Source organism: Schistocerca cancellata, chromosome 3, assembly GCF_023864275.1.
Source record: "Schistocerca cancellata isolate TAMUIC-IGC-003103 chromosome 3, iqSchCanc2.1, whole genome shotgun sequence".
NCBI classification, from domain to species: Eukaryota; Metazoa; Arthropoda; class Insecta; order Orthoptera; family Acrididae; genus Schistocerca; species Schistocerca cancellata.
The window spans coordinates 899,987,061-900,007,843 of record NC_064628.1 but is presented as its reverse complement, the minus strand read 5'-3'; the positions used below and the strand labels follow the sequence as shown (position 1 = coordinate 900,007,843).

General features: G+C 38.3%; 1 protein-coding gene across 1 annotated transcript in view; it reads right to left on the bottom strand.

The window, feature by feature from the left end:
- The window catches only part of LOC126176639 (transmembrane protease serine 11D-like), an 80,640-nt gene that overhangs the window by 33,834 nt on the left and 26,023 nt on the right, over nt 1-20,783 (bottom strand). Inside the window, exons 3-4 of the mRNA XM_049923797.1 lie at nt 19,088-19,341; nt 6,261-6,671 (exon numbers count right to left, since the gene is read on the bottom strand). Coding sequence (XP_049779754.1) covers nt 6,261-6,671; nt 19,088-19,341 — 665 coding nt within the window. The remainder of the gene's footprint in view (nt 1-6,260; nt 6,672-19,087; nt 19,342-20,783) is intronic.

Genomic DNA, 20,783 nt, shown 5'->3' with positions numbered 1-20,783 from the left:
CTGTGACCATAGTGTATTCGAACTCTGAAAAGGCGGAGATGATACTCATATATGGCAAGTGTCGACAAAATGCAGCTGAAGTCTGCAGGGTATATGCAGAACAGTACCAGGACAGAGAGCATCCAACGTGCCGCACATTGCAAAACATCTACCACCAACTGTATGTAACAGGTATGGTCATAGCACGCAAACGGGTCCGTAACAGGCCCATCACAGGAGAAGCGGGTGCAGTTGGTGTGTTAGCTGCTGTTGCCATGAACCCACACATGTGTACATGGGACATTGCGAGAGCCAGTGGACTGAGTCAAAGTAGTGGCATGTGCATACTGCATCATCACCGCTTTCACCCGTTTCATGTGTCGCTACATCAGCAATTACATGGTGATGACTTTAATCATCGAGTGCAATTCTGTCAATGGGCATTAACAGAGAATGCGTTGCAGTTCTACCTGTTTACCGATGAAGCAGGTTTCACAAACCACGGGGCAGTGAATCTACGGAACATGCATTACTGGTCCATGGACAATCCTCGCTGGCTCAGACAGGTAGAGCGACAGCGACCGTGGACTGTAAATGTATGGTGCGGAATCATTGGCGACCACCTCATTGGTCCTCACTTCATTGCAGGGGCCCAAACAGCTGCAACATACATCGGGTTTCTAAAGAATGATCTACCAATGTTGCTCGAAAGTGATTCACTGGAAACGCATCAACGTATGTGGTATCAGCATGATGGTGCACCTGCACATTCCGCAATTAACACTAGGCTGATCCTTGACAGGATGTTCGACGGGCGTTTCATAGGACGTGGAGGACGCATAAATTGGCCAGCCCTTTCTCCTGATCTCGCACCTGTGGACTTCTTTCTGTGGGGTACGTTAAAGGAGAATGTGTGCCGTGATGTGCCTACAACCCCAGAGGATATGAAACAACGTATTGTGGCAGCCTGCGGCAACATTACACCAGATGTACTGCAGCGTGTACGACATTCATTACACCAGAGATTGCAATTGTGTGCAGCAAATGATGGGCACCACATTGAACATCTATTGGCCTGACATGTCGGGACACACTCTATTCCACTCCGTAATTGAAAACGGAAACCACGTGTGTACTTGTACCTCACCCCTCATGGTAATGTACATGTGCGTCAGTGAAAAAGACCAATAAAAAGGTGTTAGCATGTGGACATAATGTGCTGTTCCAGTCTCTTCTGTACCTAAGGTTCATCACCGTTCCCTTTGGATCCCTACGTAATTCGGTGCTCTCCGATACACACGACCGAACAGCGGAGGAGTGGTACTCAAGTGTCAACTTTAGGTTACAATATCTCCGGATGTAATTAACATTTTACAATCCAACAAATGGCACTGATTACGTATTTGTTTAAATGTTCAGATGTGCTAACAAAACTAACGGGGTTCCATTTAAAAAAACATAGGTTTGTGTTAAAAAACACACTTCCGTGCATTTTTTTATGGTATGAACTAACCAATTACACTAGCCCCTCTCCTCAAGTTCGGTCTGTGGAATCGATTCATCAGTATTTGATGTGGTTTACGAAATATATCCAGCGGTAATGTTAGGTGACTCACCCTGTATAGAGGGTCTATAAAGGGGCGATTTTGTTGAGGACGATATTATGGAAATGGAAGAGGAGGTATATGAAGATAAAATGGGAGATATGATACTGCATGAAGAGTTTAACAGAGTCGAAACAAGGCCCTGGGAGTAGACAACATTCCATTAGAACTACTGACAGCCTTGGGAGAGCCAGTCCTGACAAAACTCTATCATCTAGTGAGCAAGATGTATGAGACATGCGAAATACCCTCCGACTTCAAGAAGAATATAATAATTACAATCCCAAAGAAAGCAGTTGTTGAGAGATGTGAAAATTACCGAACTATCAGTTTAATAAGCCACAGCTGCAAAATACTAACGCAAAATCTTTACAGACGAATGGAAAAACTGGTTGAAGCCGACCTCGGGGAAGATTAGTTTGGATTCCGTAGAAATGTTGGAACACGTGAGGCAATACTGATCCTATGACTTATCTTAGAAGAAAGATTAAGGAAAGGCAAACCTATGTTTCTAGCATTTGTAGACTTAGAGAAAGCTTTTGTCAATGTTGACTGGAATACTCTCTTTCAAATTCTGAAGGTCGCAGGGGTAAAATACAGGGAGCAAAAGTCTATTTACAATTGGTACAGAAACCAGATGGCAGTTACAAGAGTTGAGGGACATAAAAGGGAAGCAGTGGTTGGGAAGGGAGTGAGACAGTGTTGTAGCCTCTCCCCAATGCTATTCAGTCTGTATATTGAGTAAACAGTAAAGGAAACAAAAAAGAAAAGTTCGGAGTAGGTATTAAAATCCATGGAGAAGAAATAAAAACTTTGAGGTTCGCCGATGACATTGTAATTCTGTCAGAGACAGCAAAGGACTTGGAAGAGCAGTTGAATGGAATGGACAGTGTCTTGAAAGGAGGGTAAAAGATGATCATCAACAAAAGCAAAACGAGAATAATGGAATGTAGTCAAATTAAGTCGGGTGATACTGAGGGAATTAGATTAGGAAATGAGACACTTAAAGTAGTAAAGGAGTTTTGCTATTTGGGGAGCAAAATAACTGATGATGGTCAAAGTAGAGAGTATATAAAATGTAGACTGACAATGGCAAGGAAAGCGTTTCTGAAGAAGAGAAATTTGTTAACATCGAGTATAGATTTAAGTGTCAGGAAGTCGTTTCTGAGAGTATTTGTATGGAGTGTAGCCATGTATTGAAGTGAAACGTGGACGATAAATACTTTGGACAAGAATAGAATAGAAGCTTTCAAAATGTGGTGCTACAGAAGAATGCTGAAGAATAGATGGGTAGAGGCCGGCCACGGTGGTCTCGCGGTTCTAGGCGCGCAGTCCGGAACCGCGCGACTGCTACGGTCGCAGGTTCGAATCCTGCCTCGGGCATGGATGTGTGTGATGTCCTTAGGTTAGTTAGGTTTAAGTAGTTCTAAGTTCTAGGGGACTGATGACCACTGCTGTTAAGTCCCATAGTGCTCAGAGCCATTTGAACCATTTTTAGATGGGTAGATCACATAACTAATGAGGAGGTATTGAATAGAATTGGGGAGAAGAGGAGTTTGTGGCACAACTTGACAAAAAGAAGGGATTGGTTGGTAGGACATGTTTTGAGGCATCAAAGGATCACCAATTTAGTACTGGAGGGAGAGGGTAAAAATAGTAGAGGAAGACCAAGAGATGAATACACTAAGCAGATTCAGAAGGATGTAGGCTGCAGTAGGTACTGGGAGATGAAGAATCTTGCACAGGATAGAGTAGCATGGAGAGCTGCATCAAACCAGTCTCAGGACTGAAGACCACAACAACAACAACAAAACGCATTCTGTGAAATGTAGATATCCACCTTTCAGTTGTACACTGTACATATTGTTAACATTAAGGTATGTTAATTATATTCTCAAACCATACAGAGTGATTTTCTAATTGTAAAAGCCTGCTGGAATATATCATGGCTGTATATGATGGCTCAGAATTTCTATAGTTCGTCACAACTTTGTCACACTTTTTTCATCATTTTTGAGAGTTATGTGCAGCAGCAGACTAGTGATGTGTGCTGCAATATTCCACAGCTGATTTTTCTGAACCTAAATGAAGATTTTAATGTATTCATTCAGTACCATAACCAGAAAGTTGGAACATGGTAAATTAATTTTTGTGTCATTTTTTTATTGTCAACAACTGCAAAATTATTGAATCAATAGAATCATACCTCATGAAAGAACTCCTCCACAGGGGAAAATCTGTTTCATACATAATGTCATTGCTCTAAAAGCATACCAATGGTAATAAATTGGAATTAATTAAAATAACATAATTTTTCAACAAAGTTTTGGGTACTGTAACCAATTACGCATAATTATGTGCAATGGGAAAAAATGATTTTTCACTACACTCTTATTAAACAAAAATGGATGTTAAACTATTGCTTTCTTAATCAAAAACAATGGTTGAGAAGACTGTGAGAAGATTGGATGAGCTAAATCTGTTGCCAATAAATACATGCACTATATCAAACTACTATAAACAATATAAGGCAAACATAGATTGCTACTCACCATAAACATGACACGTTGAGTTGCAGACAGGCACAACAGTTGTAGATAGGCACAACAAAAAGGAAAAAATGCACATTAGCACTTTCAGCCAAAGCCTTCTTCAGAAGAGGAAGTGCACACAGACACACACACACACACACACACACACACACACACACACACACACACACAGTCATTCACACAAGCAAACATAAATGACCGCCATTTATGGAAGCTCCGGATGGATATGTGTGTGTGTGTGTGTGTGCGCGAGTGTATACCTGTCCTTTTTTCCCCCTAAGGTAAGTCTTTCCGCTCCCGGGATTGGAATGACTCCTTACCCTCTCCCTTAAAACCCACATCCTTTCGTCTTTCCCTCTCCTTCCCTCTTTCCCGATGAAGCAACCATTGGTTGCGAAAGCTTGAATTTTGTGTGTATGTTTGTGTGTCTATCGACCTGCCAGCACTTTCGTTTGGTAAGTCACATCATCTTTGTTTTTAGATATATTTTTCCCACGTGGAATGTTTCCCTCTATTTTTATATATATATAAAAAGAAAGATGATGAGACCTATCAAACAAAAGCGCTGGCAGGTCGATAGACACACAAACAAACACAAACATACACACAAAATTCAAGCTTTCACAACAAACAGTTGCTTCGTCAGGAAAGAGGGAAGGAGAGGGAAAGACGAAAGGATGTGGGTTTTAAGGGAGAGGGTAAGGAGTCATTCCAATCCCGGGAGCGGAAAGACTTACCTTAGGGGGAAAAAAGGACAGGTATACCCTCGCACACACACACACACACACACATATCCAACCGCACATACACAGACACAAGCAGACATTTGTAAAGGCAAAGAGTTTGGACAGAGATGTCAGTCGGGATGGAAGTACAGAGGCAAAGATGATGTTGAAAGACAGGTGAGGTATGAGCGGCGGCAGATTGAAATTAGAAATTAGCGGAGATTGAGGCCTGGCGGATAGCGAGAAGAGAGGATATGCTGAAGGGCAAGTTCCCATCTCCGGAGTTCTGACAGGTTGGTGTTAGTGGGAAGTATCCAGATAACCCGGACGGTGTAACACTGTGCCAAGATGTGCTGGCCGTGCACCAAGGCATGTTTAGCCACAGGGTGATCCTCATTACCAACAAACACTGTCTGCCTGTGTCCATTCATGCGAATGGACAGTTTGTTGCTGGTCATTCCCACATAGAATGCATCACAGTGTAGGCAGGTCAGTTGGTAGATCACGTGGGTGCTTTCACATGTGAAAGCACCCACGTGATCTACCAACTGACCTGCCTACACTGTGATGCATTCTATGTGGGAATGACCAGCAACAAACTGTCCATTCGCATGAATGGACACAGGCAGACAGTGTTTGTTGGTAATGAGGATCACCCTGTGGCTAAACATGCCTTGGTGCACGGCCAGCACATCTTGGCACAGTGTTACACCGTCCGGGTTATCTGGATACTTCCCACTAACACCAACCTGTCAGAACTCTGGAGATGGGAACTTGCCCTTCAGCATATCCTCTCTTCTCGCTATCCGCCAGGCCTCAATCTCCGCTAATTTCTAATTTCAATCTGCCGCCGCTCATACCTCACCTGTCTTTCAACATCATCTTTGCCTCTGTACTTCCATCCCGACTGACATCTCTGTCCAAACTCTTTGCCTTTACAAATGTCTGCTTGTGTCTGTGTATGTGTGGATGGATATGTGTGTGTGTGCGAGTGTATACCTGTCCTTTTTTCCCCCTAAGGTAAGTCTTTCCACTCCCGGGATTGGAATGACTCCTTACCCTCTCCCTTAAAACCCATATCCTTTTGTCTTTCCTTCTCCTTCCCTCTTTCCTGACGAGGCAACCGTTGGTTGCGAAAGCTTGGATTTTGTGTGTATGTTTGTGTTTGTTTGTGTGTCTGTCGACCTGCCAGCACTTTCATTTGGTAAGTCACATCATCTTTGTTTTTAAATATATTTTTCCTTCGTGGAATGTTTCCTTCTATTATAACCGTATTTTATAATTATGTTGATTGTCAGATGTATTTGTTGACAACAAATTTACATGACATTAAAAGTAATGTATAAATATAGAGCTTATAATATTTTAAATTTTCTTTATGTGGCAATGAGAAACTCTACCAGCTCTTCTTTTGGGGTTTGAACATCAGACTGTCTAATTGATGCATCTGTTGAGTCAAGTTTCTTAACTGGGTGCTCACTTGTGCTGTCAGAAATTGTACCAAGCTTCCCCAGGCTATGTTTATCAGCAAGTTCTGTAATGTTCGTGCTGATTGCAGTTTTGTTAGGCCCATTTTCTGCAATTAAATCCAAATTAGTGTTTCCCGTGCTTTGGGAGTCTGTTTGTTTGGATTGCAACCCTGTTGTTTTTTCATCTGTACCATCTGGTTTCCAAAGCTGTATGGCAATATTGAAAATATTCTGTTGAAAAATCCCTCCATGTTGCTCATTGATGTTTATCTTGACTGGAATGATGAATCTGAATCCGCTGTCCTGATGTCCTCTCACTGCAGCATTAATATTGGATGGCACCTGTAAAGCATGAAAAGATAAATGAAAGTTTACAGTTAGCTGTATGGCTCAAAGCCAACACTACGGCAAATTCCACCAACATTGTATGTCTGTGCTGGAAATGTGCATGCTTGCTTCTACTACTGACATGCAAACTGTGTAAGTCTTGCACACATGAACACTGTTACTTTTGAAAATTGTATGATGTGGAAGAAACATTTTACATTGTGTATCTTCATTATAAATTTGATTTGATTTCTTTCTCAATCCATGAAACAATTTACACCATGTGGATTTCATCATTCAAGACATAGACAAATTAACAGCCCACATTTGGTTTCTTACATAATAACAGACAATGAATTATCTTTTAATCTCTAATTACATTTGTTTTTTAGTCTTAAATATTTATTATATCTTCATATATTATAATACAGAACTTTTTAATTAAGTAAAAATTTTAATGCATATACTCAATTACTGTATAAGAACTTTTAATTTGTAAATAATTTTTTAGTTTTGCTTTGAAATAGCAGATCATATCGATGTCTTTTATATGGTGTGGTAATTTATTTTCTAGTTTCATAATCCTGTAGTAAACAATTCTGAACATGGTATTCAATATTTTTCATATGTGACACTCTGAAAAATATATTCACAAGGGACAGGTAAGATGTCCAGCACTTTAAGAAGTTTAAGGTAGTGAACCATACTCCACTCTTGATTATTATACATATTGCTCTTTTCTATGATCTGATACATTAAATATCTCAAACTGACATAAGAAATCAGAGGGCATAGCATGCTGTACAGACTCTGTTACCTTAGGTGTTACACCCAAATTTAACCATGTTGGACCTCTCAAAGACCTGCTCTCCGTCTCCCAACCCCTGCAATGTAAACACTTTTTTGCCACCAATCCCTCCAACCAAAGTCAACCTAATTCCAACAAGAACCCTGCCTCTCCCAGTTCATACCACCCTCTAACATTGATCCTCCCCCCTCCCACCTAACCACTCCAAGGTCACCTTCCAGAAATTCCTTAGCTCCAACTTGACTTCAGCACCCTTCCCCAGGTACCTCCCTCAGAACACAAATCTTTCAGCAGAAGAAAGAACAGCCATACACAATCTCAAAATAAATCCTGATCTAATCATTGTACCTGCAGAGAAAGGTTCCACCACTGTTATTTTGAATGACATTATCTAGCAGAAGGATTCTGTCAGTTATCTGCCTCCTCCACCTATAAACTCTGCCAGAATTATCCCTTTCTGGAAGTCCAACATAATACCCATCCCTCCTTAGAGCCTCAGGCCCTTCCCAGAGCCCTCCCCTGAATCCATTTCCCTCCTGACCCCTATGAAACCCTGCACACCCACCTTCTACATGCTCCCCAAAATACACAAACCTCATTCCTCCAGATTGCTGCTTCCATTCTATGCGACAGTTACCACAGATGGCAATTGTGTGCATGAGGTGTGCCTGCTTATGTGAATGAAAGCATGTGTGTTATTCTTCTGGAGAAAGCTTCAGCCAAAAGTGAAATCCGTAATTCTCTTTCTATTGTGTCTGCCTGCAACTCAATGTGTCATATTTATGGTGAGTAGCAGTCTGTCTTTTCCTTATAGCGTAGACTCTGTTACTGAATATTTTTACATTATCTTCCCATTTTGACAGTCAACATGCATTCCAAGAAGTTTTTTATGTTTCACACTTTGATTGGATTCATTATTTACTTTATGGTTATTGTAAGCTGGTTTTTGTGGTGACTTCATTGTTTGTTGCCCCCTTAGATACATGGTTACGTGTTCAATTAGCTTTGACTCTTAGTACTTCTGGTGACTAGTCAGTGATTAGTATGCTGGTCATTTGCAAACAGTATTGTTTGCCCATGTTTGATATTTGGGGGGAAATCTTCAATGTAAATTAGGAACAGTATTAGACCTAGCACACTACCCTGTGGTATATCTGATTTGTGAATTTTGGATTACAAACATGTTTTTCAGTATAGTTAGAGCAAAATATATTTAAAAAGAAAGATGATGAGACTTACCAAACAAAAGCACTGGCAGGTCGATAGACACACAAACAAACACAAACATACACACCAAATTCTAGCTTTCGCAACCAACGGTTGCCTCGTCAGGAAAGAGGGAAGGAGAAGGAAAGACAAAAGGATATGGGTTTTAAGGGAGAGGGTAAGGAGTCATTCCAATCCCGGGAGTGGAAAGACTTACCTTAGGGGGAAAAAAGGACAGGTATACACTTGCACACACACACATATCCATCCACACATACACAGACACAAGCAGACATTTGTAAATGCCTTTCTATATATATATATATATATATATATATATATATATATATATATATATATATATATATATATATATATATATATATATATATATATATATATATATATAAAGATGATGAGACTTACCAAACAAAAGCGCTGGCAGGTCGATAGACACACAAACAAACACAAACATACACACAAAATTCTAGCTTTCGCAACCAATGGTTGCCTCGTCAGGAAAGAGGGAAGGAGAGGGAAAGACGAAAGGATTTGGGTTTTAAGGGAGAGGGTACAGAGTCATTCCAATCCCGGGAGCGGAAAGACTTACCTTAGGGGGAAAAAAGGACAGGTATACACTCGCACACAAACACATATCCATCCGCATATACACAGACACAAGCAGACATTTGTAAAGGAAAATTTCCTCCTCCTGTTTTTGCCAGTAGTTTCACTTTGTATTCACCTTCTCCTTTTTACCATAATCCACTATAAAATTTTATCCCACCAATATATACTCAATAATACGTAATAATACGTAACCCACTTCCAAACCATAACCAAAAAAATTTTTTTTTCCACTTTCAACACTACCGCTGCTATAAAATCCACCATTTCTAATTCACAAACAGTTTCTTTCAGCTATTAAACAACCTTTTCGGCTAGTTTTAATAACTTTTGCTTTATTTCCATTTCCGTTTTTCTCACATCACCGATCATTTTTAGCCGCTTCCCACAGGTTTTAACGTCATTATTTCTTCATCAGACAATTGTTAGCCTCATTTCCATAATCTGCCACCACCATACCACTCCTTTTAATACATCCTCACGTAGTTTTTTCGAAATTTTCCCGAATTTCTCCAGCCTTTAACGTGTTTTGGCGGCAACACAACCACCTAACCTTTATGCAGATCGTTATCTACCTACACAAGTTCACCACAGGATCAACATAGCCCAGCTCTAACCCACCCTTTTTCGCCTTTTTTCACACCAGATCTCCATTTGTTTTCTACTTCACCTTTATCTCTCCCCATATATTTTTATATTTATTTTAATTTTCATTTCAGCCTCATGTTACACTTTCCACCTTCTAGTACCATGTCACCCTCACAACACCTCCACAACGACCCCATTAAGTTTTATTTACATTCCCTCCGCAAACATGCCTTCGATCTTTGCCTTTACAAATGTCTGCTTGTGTCTGTGTATATACGGATGAATATGTGTTTGTGTGCGAGTGTATAACTGTCCTTTTTTCCCCCTAAGGTAAGTCTTTCCGCTCCCGGGATTGGAATGACTCCTTACCCTCTCCCTTAAAACCCAAATCCTTTCGTCTTTCCCTCTGCTTCCCTCTTTCCTGATGAGGCAACAGTTTGTTGCGAAAGCTTGAATTTTGTGTGTATGTTTGTGTTCGTTTGTGTGTCTGTCGACCTGCCAGCACTTTCATTTGGTAAGTCACATCGTCTTTGTTTTTAGGTATATTTTTCCTTCGTGGAATGTTTCCTTCTATTATAACTATATATATATATATATATATATATATATATATATATATATATATATATATATATATACCCGTCCTTTTTTCCCCCTAAGGTAAGTCTTTCCGCTCCCGGGACTGGAATGACTCCTTACCCTCTCCCTTAAAACCCACATCCTTTCGTCTTTCCCTCTCCTTCCCTCTTTCCTGATGAGGCAACAGTTTGTTGCGAAAGCTTGGATTTTGTGCAATGTTTGTGTTCGTTTGTGTGTCTGTCGACCTGCCAGCACTTTCATTTGGTAAGTCACATCATCTTTGTTTTTATATATATATATATATATATATATATATATATATATATATATATATATATATATATATATATAAAATTAAAAACAAAGATGATGAGACTTACCAAACAAAAGCGCTGGCAGGTCGATAGACACACAAACACACACAAACATACACACAAAAATCTAGCTTTCGCAACCAACGGTTGCCTCGTCAGGAAAGAGAGAAGGAGAAGGGAAGACAAAAGGATATGGGTTTTAAGGGAGAGGGTAAGGAGTCATTCCAATCCCGGGAGCGGAAAGACTTACCTTAGGGGGAAAAAAGGACGTCCCGACTGACATCTCTGCCCAAACTCTTTGCCTTTACAAATGTCTGCTTGTGTCTGTGTATATGCGGATGGATATGTGTGTGTGTGCGGGTGTATACCTGTCCTTTTTTCCCCCTAAGGTAAGTCTTTCCGCTCCCGGGATTGGAATGACTCCTTACCCTCTCCCTTAAAACCCATATCCTTTTGTCTTCCCTTCTCCTTCCCTCTTTCCTGACGAGGCAACCGTTGGTTGCGAAAGCTAGATTTTTGTGTGTATGTTTGTGTGTCTATCGACCTGCCAGCGCTTTTGTTTGGTAAGTCTCATCATCTTTCTTTTTAATTATATTTTTCCCACGTGGAATGTTTCCCTCTATTATATATATATATATATATATATATATATATATATAGTTATAATAGAAGGAAACATTTCACGTAGGAAAAATATACCTAAAAACAAAGATGATGTGACTTACCAAATGAAAGTGCTGGCAGGTCGACAGACACACAAACGGACACAAACATACACACAAAATTCAAGCTTTCGCAACAAACTGTTGCCTCATCAGGAAAGAGGGAAGGAGAGGGAAAGACGAAAGGATTTGGGTTTTAAGGGAGAGGGTAAGGAGTCATTCCGATCCCGGGAGCGGAAAGACTTACCTTAGGGGGAAAAAAGGACAGGTATACACTCGCACACACACACATATATGTGCGGATGGATATGTGTGTGTGTGCGAGTGTATACCTGTCCTTTTTTCCCCCTAAGGTAAATCTTTCCGCTCCCTGGATCGGAATGACTCCTTACCCTCTCCCTTAAAACCCACATCCTTTCGTCTTTCCCTCTCCTTCCCTCTTTCCTGACGAAGCAACCGTTTGTTGCGAAAGCTTGAATTTTGTGTGTGTGTGTATATATATATATATATATATATATATATATATATATATATATATATATATAAAATAGAAGGAAACATTCCACGTGGGAAAAATATATCTAAAAACAAAGATGATGTGACTTACCAAACGAAAGTGCTGGCAGGTCGATACACACACAAACATACACACAAAATTCTAGCTTTCGCAACCAACGGTTGCCTCATCAGGAAAGAGGGAAGGAGAGGGAAAGACGAAAGGATTTGGGTTTTAAGGGAGAGGGTAAGGAGTCATTCCAATCCCGGGAGTGGAAAGACTTACCTTAGGGGGAAAAAAGGACGGGTATACACCCGCACACACACACATATCCATCCACACATATACAGGCACAAGCAGACATATACCATATATATATTTTTTACTCAGTTGTATTCTATTTTCTAGATGTACTGGAACAACTTGATCACCACATTCCTTATTCCTGGTTCATCTATTGAGCAGTATTTTGTGATCTATCACATCGAATGCTTTGTTAGACCAAGAAATATACCTGCCTCATACTTTCCTTTATCCAATACTTCTAGGACATGTTTTGTGAGGTATATTGTTGCCAATTCAGTGTCTTTCCCTGACTGAAAGCAGACCTGGTCTTTGGAAAGAGCCAGAAAAGCAGCCCTGTTTGAATGTTTGATTCATGATGTCAGCTAATGGGGGATATTAGATTCAGGCAAAATGGTATTTCATCCAAACCTACTGAAATTTTGTTTTTGGATTTGAAAACTGCTTTATAAACTTCCCCCTTTACTGCAGGTGGTAATACACATTTATTTAGGTTTTTGAGATAATGGGTTGTAATTTAGCTCTGATACTCCTGGAGTAGTTACTCATCATCATACATTAACATAATGAAACAGACTGATAAAATGTATGAACTGTTGAACAAGTTCCTTCTTCTGAAGTAGAACTCACACACGCATGGCTACTATCTCCAGGCACCGGGGTGAGTTGTCACTCTGTCTGATGCAGACCAAGTACAAAAGCTCAAATAGTTTAGCAGTCTTTTTCAATATGCCTGTCTGCAACTCAACATCTCCTCTGTGTGGTGAGTAGCAGTTTATCCTTTATCATAGTGTATTACTCCATCCTGGACTTTGCATTGTTTAAAGCAGTTATTTATATAGTTTGCCAAATCTTTGGATTTTTTATTAGTGTCCTTTTGTCTTTGATTTTTATGTTTGATCGATTCATCTTTATGTTATGTATTTCATGCTTTACAACCTTCCATAGTGGTTTATTATCCTTTTCAGCAGTGAGTATCAGTTTGGAATTATGAGCACTCTTTGCTGCAAGGAACACTTTCCCATATGTTCCCTTAGACTGTTTATAAAAGTGTGAGAAAGATGGATTAGTTTTGCTGTTTTTATGGAGCTCAGGTACTTCAGTGTTTGGGATGGTTTATTGATATCTTTTGTCACTGTTTTGTTTGTTTGACTGTTCTTAGAGGATGTAATACTTTATGAAAAGTTCCTTAAAATTTTAGTTTGAATAGTATCATGAAATTTTTGATGTGTTCATTTGCATCTACCTCTGTGTGTACTACTTCACATGTTTGGTCTATTATTTATTTGACAAGGTTATGCCTTTTTCGATTAGAAAATGTTCAACTGTAGGTGTGCATTTTCTTTGTTTTTCTATAGCCACTTTATACTTTGCAATTTGACTGAAGCAGTCAGATAATTCTAGATTTACTTAACCCACCCAACAGATTTCTTTGTCTAAATCTGCTAACACATCACCAGTAGTTGCTCTAAATTGGTTTGTTATTCTTGTAGCTTTGTTAACCATTGACACTAAATTGAAACTTGGACTGATGCTTAAGAATAGGTCAGAGGTAACACCAAAATTCAGTAAATGTATATGTATTTAGGTCTCCACATCTGAGGATATTGCTCCTTGGAGTGGATGTCATATCACAAACTTGATTTAGTTTATACAAAAATATATACATATCTCCAATAGGAGATGTATATACCCTTAAAATAGACAATTTTCTACACTTATATTGGTCCCTTAATTTTTTTGCTGCCAAATCAAAATGTGTGGGACATTAATGTTCACAGTTGCATCATTGTTGCTGACTTAGAATTGTGGTAGCATTTCACAACCCATCCAAATGATGGTGTGTTGATGGATGATTCTATTGACTCTATAAACAAATTAATTTCCTGGTTGTATAATAATAGATTATTGTAAAATAAAAGCAAAGCTGCACATAACCTATTTAGGGCCTTCAAAAATCACCCTACCTGTATGGATCTCATCCTAAACTTGAAACAATAGAACAAGTTAAGAAATTAAAATTTATTGGGATATGAATGGGCAGTAACTTACAACAGAATATTATGAGAGGAATGCTACTCAAAAGACTGAGCAGTCTGTGCGATGCATTTCAAATTTTTAGGAAGTCCTGTGATATCACAACACTGAAGACAGTTTATTTTGCATTAGCAACATTAGAGGCAGTAACCTTTGTTAACAAGGACCTGTGAGGTCAACGTGTCTGTTAACAATTATAATACATTTTTCAGTGCAAACATTTTGTGAACCAAATAATGGCCAGGAGTCCATTTGCTGTGAGAAATATGGGGAGTAAATCATCCTCCCCACCCCGTTCATGAAAACAATAATGCATCTCATCTAGGAATAAAGTTAAAAATATTTTATGTACACAGTTTTTATTCAGTTAACGAATATCTAAAGACCAATTAGCATTAGCACCAGTTGAACTTTTATTGAAGTTATTGTTAGTATTATAAGTTTTATCACTTTCAATGTTACAGTGTTACTAAATTGTACTGTATAAGTCTGACACAGAAGTTACATAATTTTTGTTAAGCCGTGCTATATAATTGTATTATTGTAGCTTATTATATGAATGGAAGTGAGATGAAAACTGAACACATGCCACAATGGGACCATGGAACGGTTCCATTCAAAAGTAATCACAACATGCTTTAAGACATTTATCCCTCTGGGAGATGAGATGATCAATTCCTGTTTCACAGAATGCGGTCAGCCACCACTGACAGATCCACAATTGCACCCACTCTTGCACTTCTACATTTGAATGAAACCGAGGTCCACGCAAGTCTTTCTTCAGGTTGCCAAAGATGTGAAAATCACATTGTGAAAGATCAAGGCTGTAGGGACCCTACCAAATCGCTGAAGCATAGCCTTCATCTGATTGACAGTGTGAGGTGGGCATTATTGTGCAATAGGACAATTCCGTCCAACAGCATTTTGACAGACCAAGCCAAAAAGTAAAGCCAACAATGAAAACATCTTGCATCTCCTCTGCGAAAGAAATCCAAAGCAGTTTACACAGGTTTGGTAAGGTCATGATGACCATCTTCAACTGCAAGGGGTATCTGCTTGTCAATCAATGCACAGCAGTATGAAAACACAGTTTAGAAAGTGTGTTGTGTCATAAAGTCAAAATGCCCAGGAATACTGTTGGACAGGATGATCATTTTGTTGCACAATGTCCACACTGCCAGTCACAAAAAGGCTACGCTACAGCTGTTTGGTTGGGAAATACTGCAGCATCCTCTATACAGCCTGGATCTTTCACCGGTGACCTATAGAAACACTTGTGGATGTCAGTTTATGTTGAATGAGGTAGTACAATAGTAGGTGTGGTTGTGGATCAGTCAGCAGCCAACTGCATTCTACCAAACAGAAATTGGTCATCTCAACTCCCAGTGGTATAAATGTCTTAACATGTTTGGTGATTAATTTTGAATGTAACTATTCCATGGCCCCACTGTGGTGGACATTCAGTTTTCATGTAACTGCTCCTTATAGCATATTAAAATATTTTTATGCTACATGTTTGTATTTCAATGCACATGACTTGTCATATATATTTTGTTCACTGTACAATACCATATTATTGGGTCCAAAATAAATAAACGAATAAATATAAACAAAGAAGTTGCTAGTAACACTATCATACTTTTATAGTTTTGGCACTAATTAAAAGTTCATTAGGTTACATTATGTAACTATGGTATTGAAGTTCTGGTTACTGGATAAATAATTTAGGAGTAAAGGCAACAACTTACTAAATAGTAGAGGTGTTGAGACATTGATAGGCACACAGACAAAACTGAACTTTGCTAGCTATCACATGAATCTGTTTTTGAGCTAAACTACACATACTCTCTCTCTCTCTCTCTCTCTCTCTCTCTCTCTCTCTCTCACACACACACACACACACACACACACACACACAAACGAACAAACAAACATATTGTGCTGGCTATATTGTGCCAACTGAATGCACTGTGGTAGATATGCAGTACTGCAGCTTGACATGTGCGAGAGGGTGGGTCAGGTGTAGTGAGCAAGGAGAGGGAGGGACAGGGAGTGGACCTGAAATTATTGGTACAGGAATAACAAGACTTTGGGATAACTCATTGAATATCCTATATTTAATGATAATGAGAAAGTCATTTCATAATAAGTTATAATTATACAGTATTTAAAAAAAATTGTAATTATTAAATGTCTAGATCCAATTTGTTATAAAAATTTAAATAATGTATGTTTGACATTTGAAAAACCAATAGCTGAAAAGGTTTTCTGTCCAATATCCTGTGTACAATATATGTACTGAGAAAGAGATTTATATGGACAGATAAATAAATAAATAAATGTAACTGAATAAGAAGTTGGCATTCATATTCATATCAGTAATATAAAAAGATAAAAGTGGCCTACATTAAGGAAACATACATACGTATTTAGTGTTTGAAATACAACATGTTTTGGCACCTTCTTATCAAATTTAGTTTTTGAACATGATATGTACTCAAACTGAAGAAATTACATTTACAAAATGACAGGTTTAGAATGTTCAGAATCTTTTCCAAAGTTTCAATATAATATTCAGAAAAATTGTGATTAGATATTTCTGCAGGCTGAGATGGGGTACACACTGAAGTAATTAAAGCAGTATATCTCATAGTAGCACCTCTTCTAACTCTAATAATTGACAAACTTTTGAATAGAGCTGCTTTCCCAATATGTTGGAGTATACAGAAGTTAAACTTTTGCTCAAGGAAAGGTCAAGGTGAGACATGGGAAACTACTGACTTATTTTTGTTTTTCAAACCCCATCAAAAATGCAGGTGAAAGTAGCTGAAATCTAGATCAAGAATTTTGTGGTATAATATGAGAATATTGTAAGTAAACTAATTGGGTTTGAATGCAGAAAAAGTACTGCAGATGCAGTAAACATCTTTCTCGAAAAGACTAGCATAGTGTTACATCAAAGGATTAATGTTGCAAGTACCTTTTGTGATATTAATGAGGCCTTCAACTCAGTAAACTATGCATTGTTTATCAACAGATTACAAATATGTGGGATTAAGAGCTGTATTCTGCAGTTGATCACATCACAGCAGCTCAACACAAAGACAAAACTAAGAATACTCGCTTCTTCGAATGCAGTTGTTGTGCCTGGGGGTCTCATATTAGGTCATGTTCCTGTATCATCTCAATGAATTATCAATAAATATAAATTCTCTCAGTTTGGTTGGAGGTAATCCACCCGTATTATAAAAACCCAACTGGTACTGTTCAAAATCGCACATTAATAAAGCCAAAAGATTAAAATAGATCATAATACTCAACTTATGGAAGAAGTTCATGTGATCAAATTTCTTGGTTTAAATTGGGACAGGAATTTCAGTTAAAATACACATGCTGAATTCATGGCAAACAAATTATTGGTTTGCATTTTCTTTGCAAATATTAGCAAATTTTTTTGACATCAAAACTAAAAAGTAGTGTATCATAATTATTTTCAGTCTGTTATTAGGTAAGGTATATTTCTGCAGGAAAGGTCAAATATCATATCTTGAATACTGAAGCTGCAGAAGAAAATTGTTAGATACATGTTTTAGTATATTAATGTTGTGTTACAAGATTTCTGTTCACCAGAATTCCTATTGACTGTGTGTTAGTGATCTTTTGTGCCCAATGCTTATTGTTCTCTCTTCTACCAGTCGTTTGTTCATTATCCATTGTCTTACAAAGGAATGAGATGTTAAGGACTCTGTATCAATTCACGGTTGTGTGTGAAAACTTGGGCATGGAGATTGTCATCCAGATTATTCAAACATTATCTCAATATTTCTGGACTACATAATAAAAGACACCAATTTAAGTATACACTGGTCTGCATAATTATTCTTAGATTGAATGAGTGCCAGATTTAACCTTTCTGGATTAAATTTTGTGGCACTGTTTGTATTGGCAGTTAAAGTGCAGCGATGTAGAGAGCCTGCAGTGAGTGATGAGTTTAACTGTGCCAATTCTACTACCTGTTTCAAAATTTTTATCCACACCAACCATTACCTGTACAATCAAGTGAGCATTGCACCTTGCTCCTCTGTATACTAGCCACTCAAAGGAGAGTTCATGTAAATGCTTTTCAAAATAATATTCTTTAATAGGATGTACACAACAAAAACAGACTTGTTTCTCTTAATTGACCCCTTCCTATAAATTTATAAAATTGTAATTTTATATAGATACTACAATTATTTGGTAAAAATCATTTTGACTACACTTTCAACAAAGGAAAAAAAGATAATTATATGCTTCCACACACCAACTATAATGATGTGTTCATATAATGTAATTTTATATAGATACTACAATTATTTGATAAAAAATCATTTTGACTACACTTTCAACACAGGAAAAAAAGATAATTATATGCTCCCACACACCAACTATAATGATGTGTTCATATAGGGATGAAAATATACAAAATTTGTAGGCTATAACATACTCACATGAAGCTATATTATCTAAAAAGCAGGTTTTAGGACGTTGTTGAAGGAATGCTACCATTCTGCAGGGATGCTATTATTCTGCAGAAAAATGCATGCAGAATGAACTGATAATTTGAACAAGGTATAAATTAATAATAGCAGTCTTAATGAAATTGTTTACTAACTGTCAGTGAATGGAAAATTTGACTGATTTTTCATTTTGAAAGAAACTGCTCATCTATTCCACATTTTCTAACTTTATGTGTAGCTTTCTGTGACACAAATTGGAATTTTTTGAAGGAATTATGATTTTCCAACATAGTTAATATTATTTCTGCTAACCTGTTCATAGTTTTCCTCTTTTGAGTTATTCACTTTTTTCGAATATTCAGAGATGTCTCCAGTATCAATATCATTCCGCAGGTTGAAAGCAGCAAGGAACTTTTCAGACTCTTGTTTCATGGATTGAGCTGTATTGGAATGTGTACTTGGAATGTCTTGCTCTTTCTTCTTCAGAACCACTTTATCCCATTCTCCAACCTTATCCCACCGATGCCGTGCATGACGTGGTCCTCGCAATCCACATGCATCCTTTCCTGGAACAAAAGTCATTCCTTTATTGGTATATTAAATACTATTGCTATACAGAAATATTTACATGGAAATGAAAGGGAACAGAGTGAAAAGAAGAAACTAAAGTTACACAATGATGGTACTGACAGCCTACTCTTCCAAAATTTCTTACTAATATATCTGTTTTGCAAAGTTTGTTGTTGTCTTCTCTGAGATGCTGTTTACATTAGCGGTTATAACTACTATCATATTATGTTTTTAAGGAGGCTTGAAGTTCCTGATTTTTACTCAATAAACTGCCACACTACTTCTGGTAAATCTAAATATCCATCTCAAATCTTCTAAATGTACAGGGTGGAGCAGAGGAAAAACATGTTTTTTGAACCACTAGTAAACAGCGACGAGAGGGGGTATTGACCTTAAATGAATGTTGCCAAACTGCCCATACAATGTAGTTTCAGTCGCTATGTAGCATTGGAGCATAGAGAATTGTGTGTTTGTTGTCGAGCAGTACTTTAGAAACAATGATTCCCTAGTCACAGTGCAACGTCTTTTTCCGTCAAAATTTTAGAGTTGGACGTCAAGGTGCAGTGCCTGATCGATATACTGTACTCTGATGGGTTGCAGCATTTAGAAGCGCTGGATCTGTGATGAAAAAGAAACCACCTGGTCTTCCTGTTCAGTTCATACTCCAGAAAATGCAGACCGAGTGAGAACAGCAGTTCTTGCTAGTCCAAAACGATTGGCTAGACAACAGGCTGTAGCGCAGCGTATGTCACGTTGTTCGCTACACCACATCTTACATGATGATCTTAAGTTTCACCCATACAAGATAATGATCATCCAGCAGCTTAGTGAAGAGGATTTTGTTCAGTGCAGAGAGTTTTGTCGCGTAATGGACGAAATTTTTACGGAAGATGCAGATGCTACAGTTTTCATGAGTGATGAAGCACATTTTCATGTAGATGGTTATGTCAATGTTCAAAATTGTCAGTATTGGGTGCCAGAGAACCCACATTAATTACACCAAAGACCTCTCCACAATTTAAAAGTAACACTGTGGTGCTGCATTTCAAAGATGGGGATTGGTGGACCCTATGTTTTTGTAGAGGAGGGAACTGCAGTTACTGGGACATCAGTGTTCTATGTTAGAATGTTAAACAACTTTCTTTGTCTAGAACTTGAAAGGCATCAAGTGAACATGAGAGAAATATGGTTTCAGCAGGATGGTGCCACAGCTCACATGGCAAGAGCATCCATGGAAATGGTTCAACATATGTTCCCAGGACATGTTATTTAGAGATATGGTGATGTTTACTGGCCCCATCGCTCACACGACTTGTCGATATGTGACTTCTTTTTGTGGGGATATTTAAAATCAAAAGTCTACATGAACAAGCCTCACACAATCAATGACCTGAAGAACTCCATTCATCAGGAAATTGAAGCCGTGCTGAATGAAATG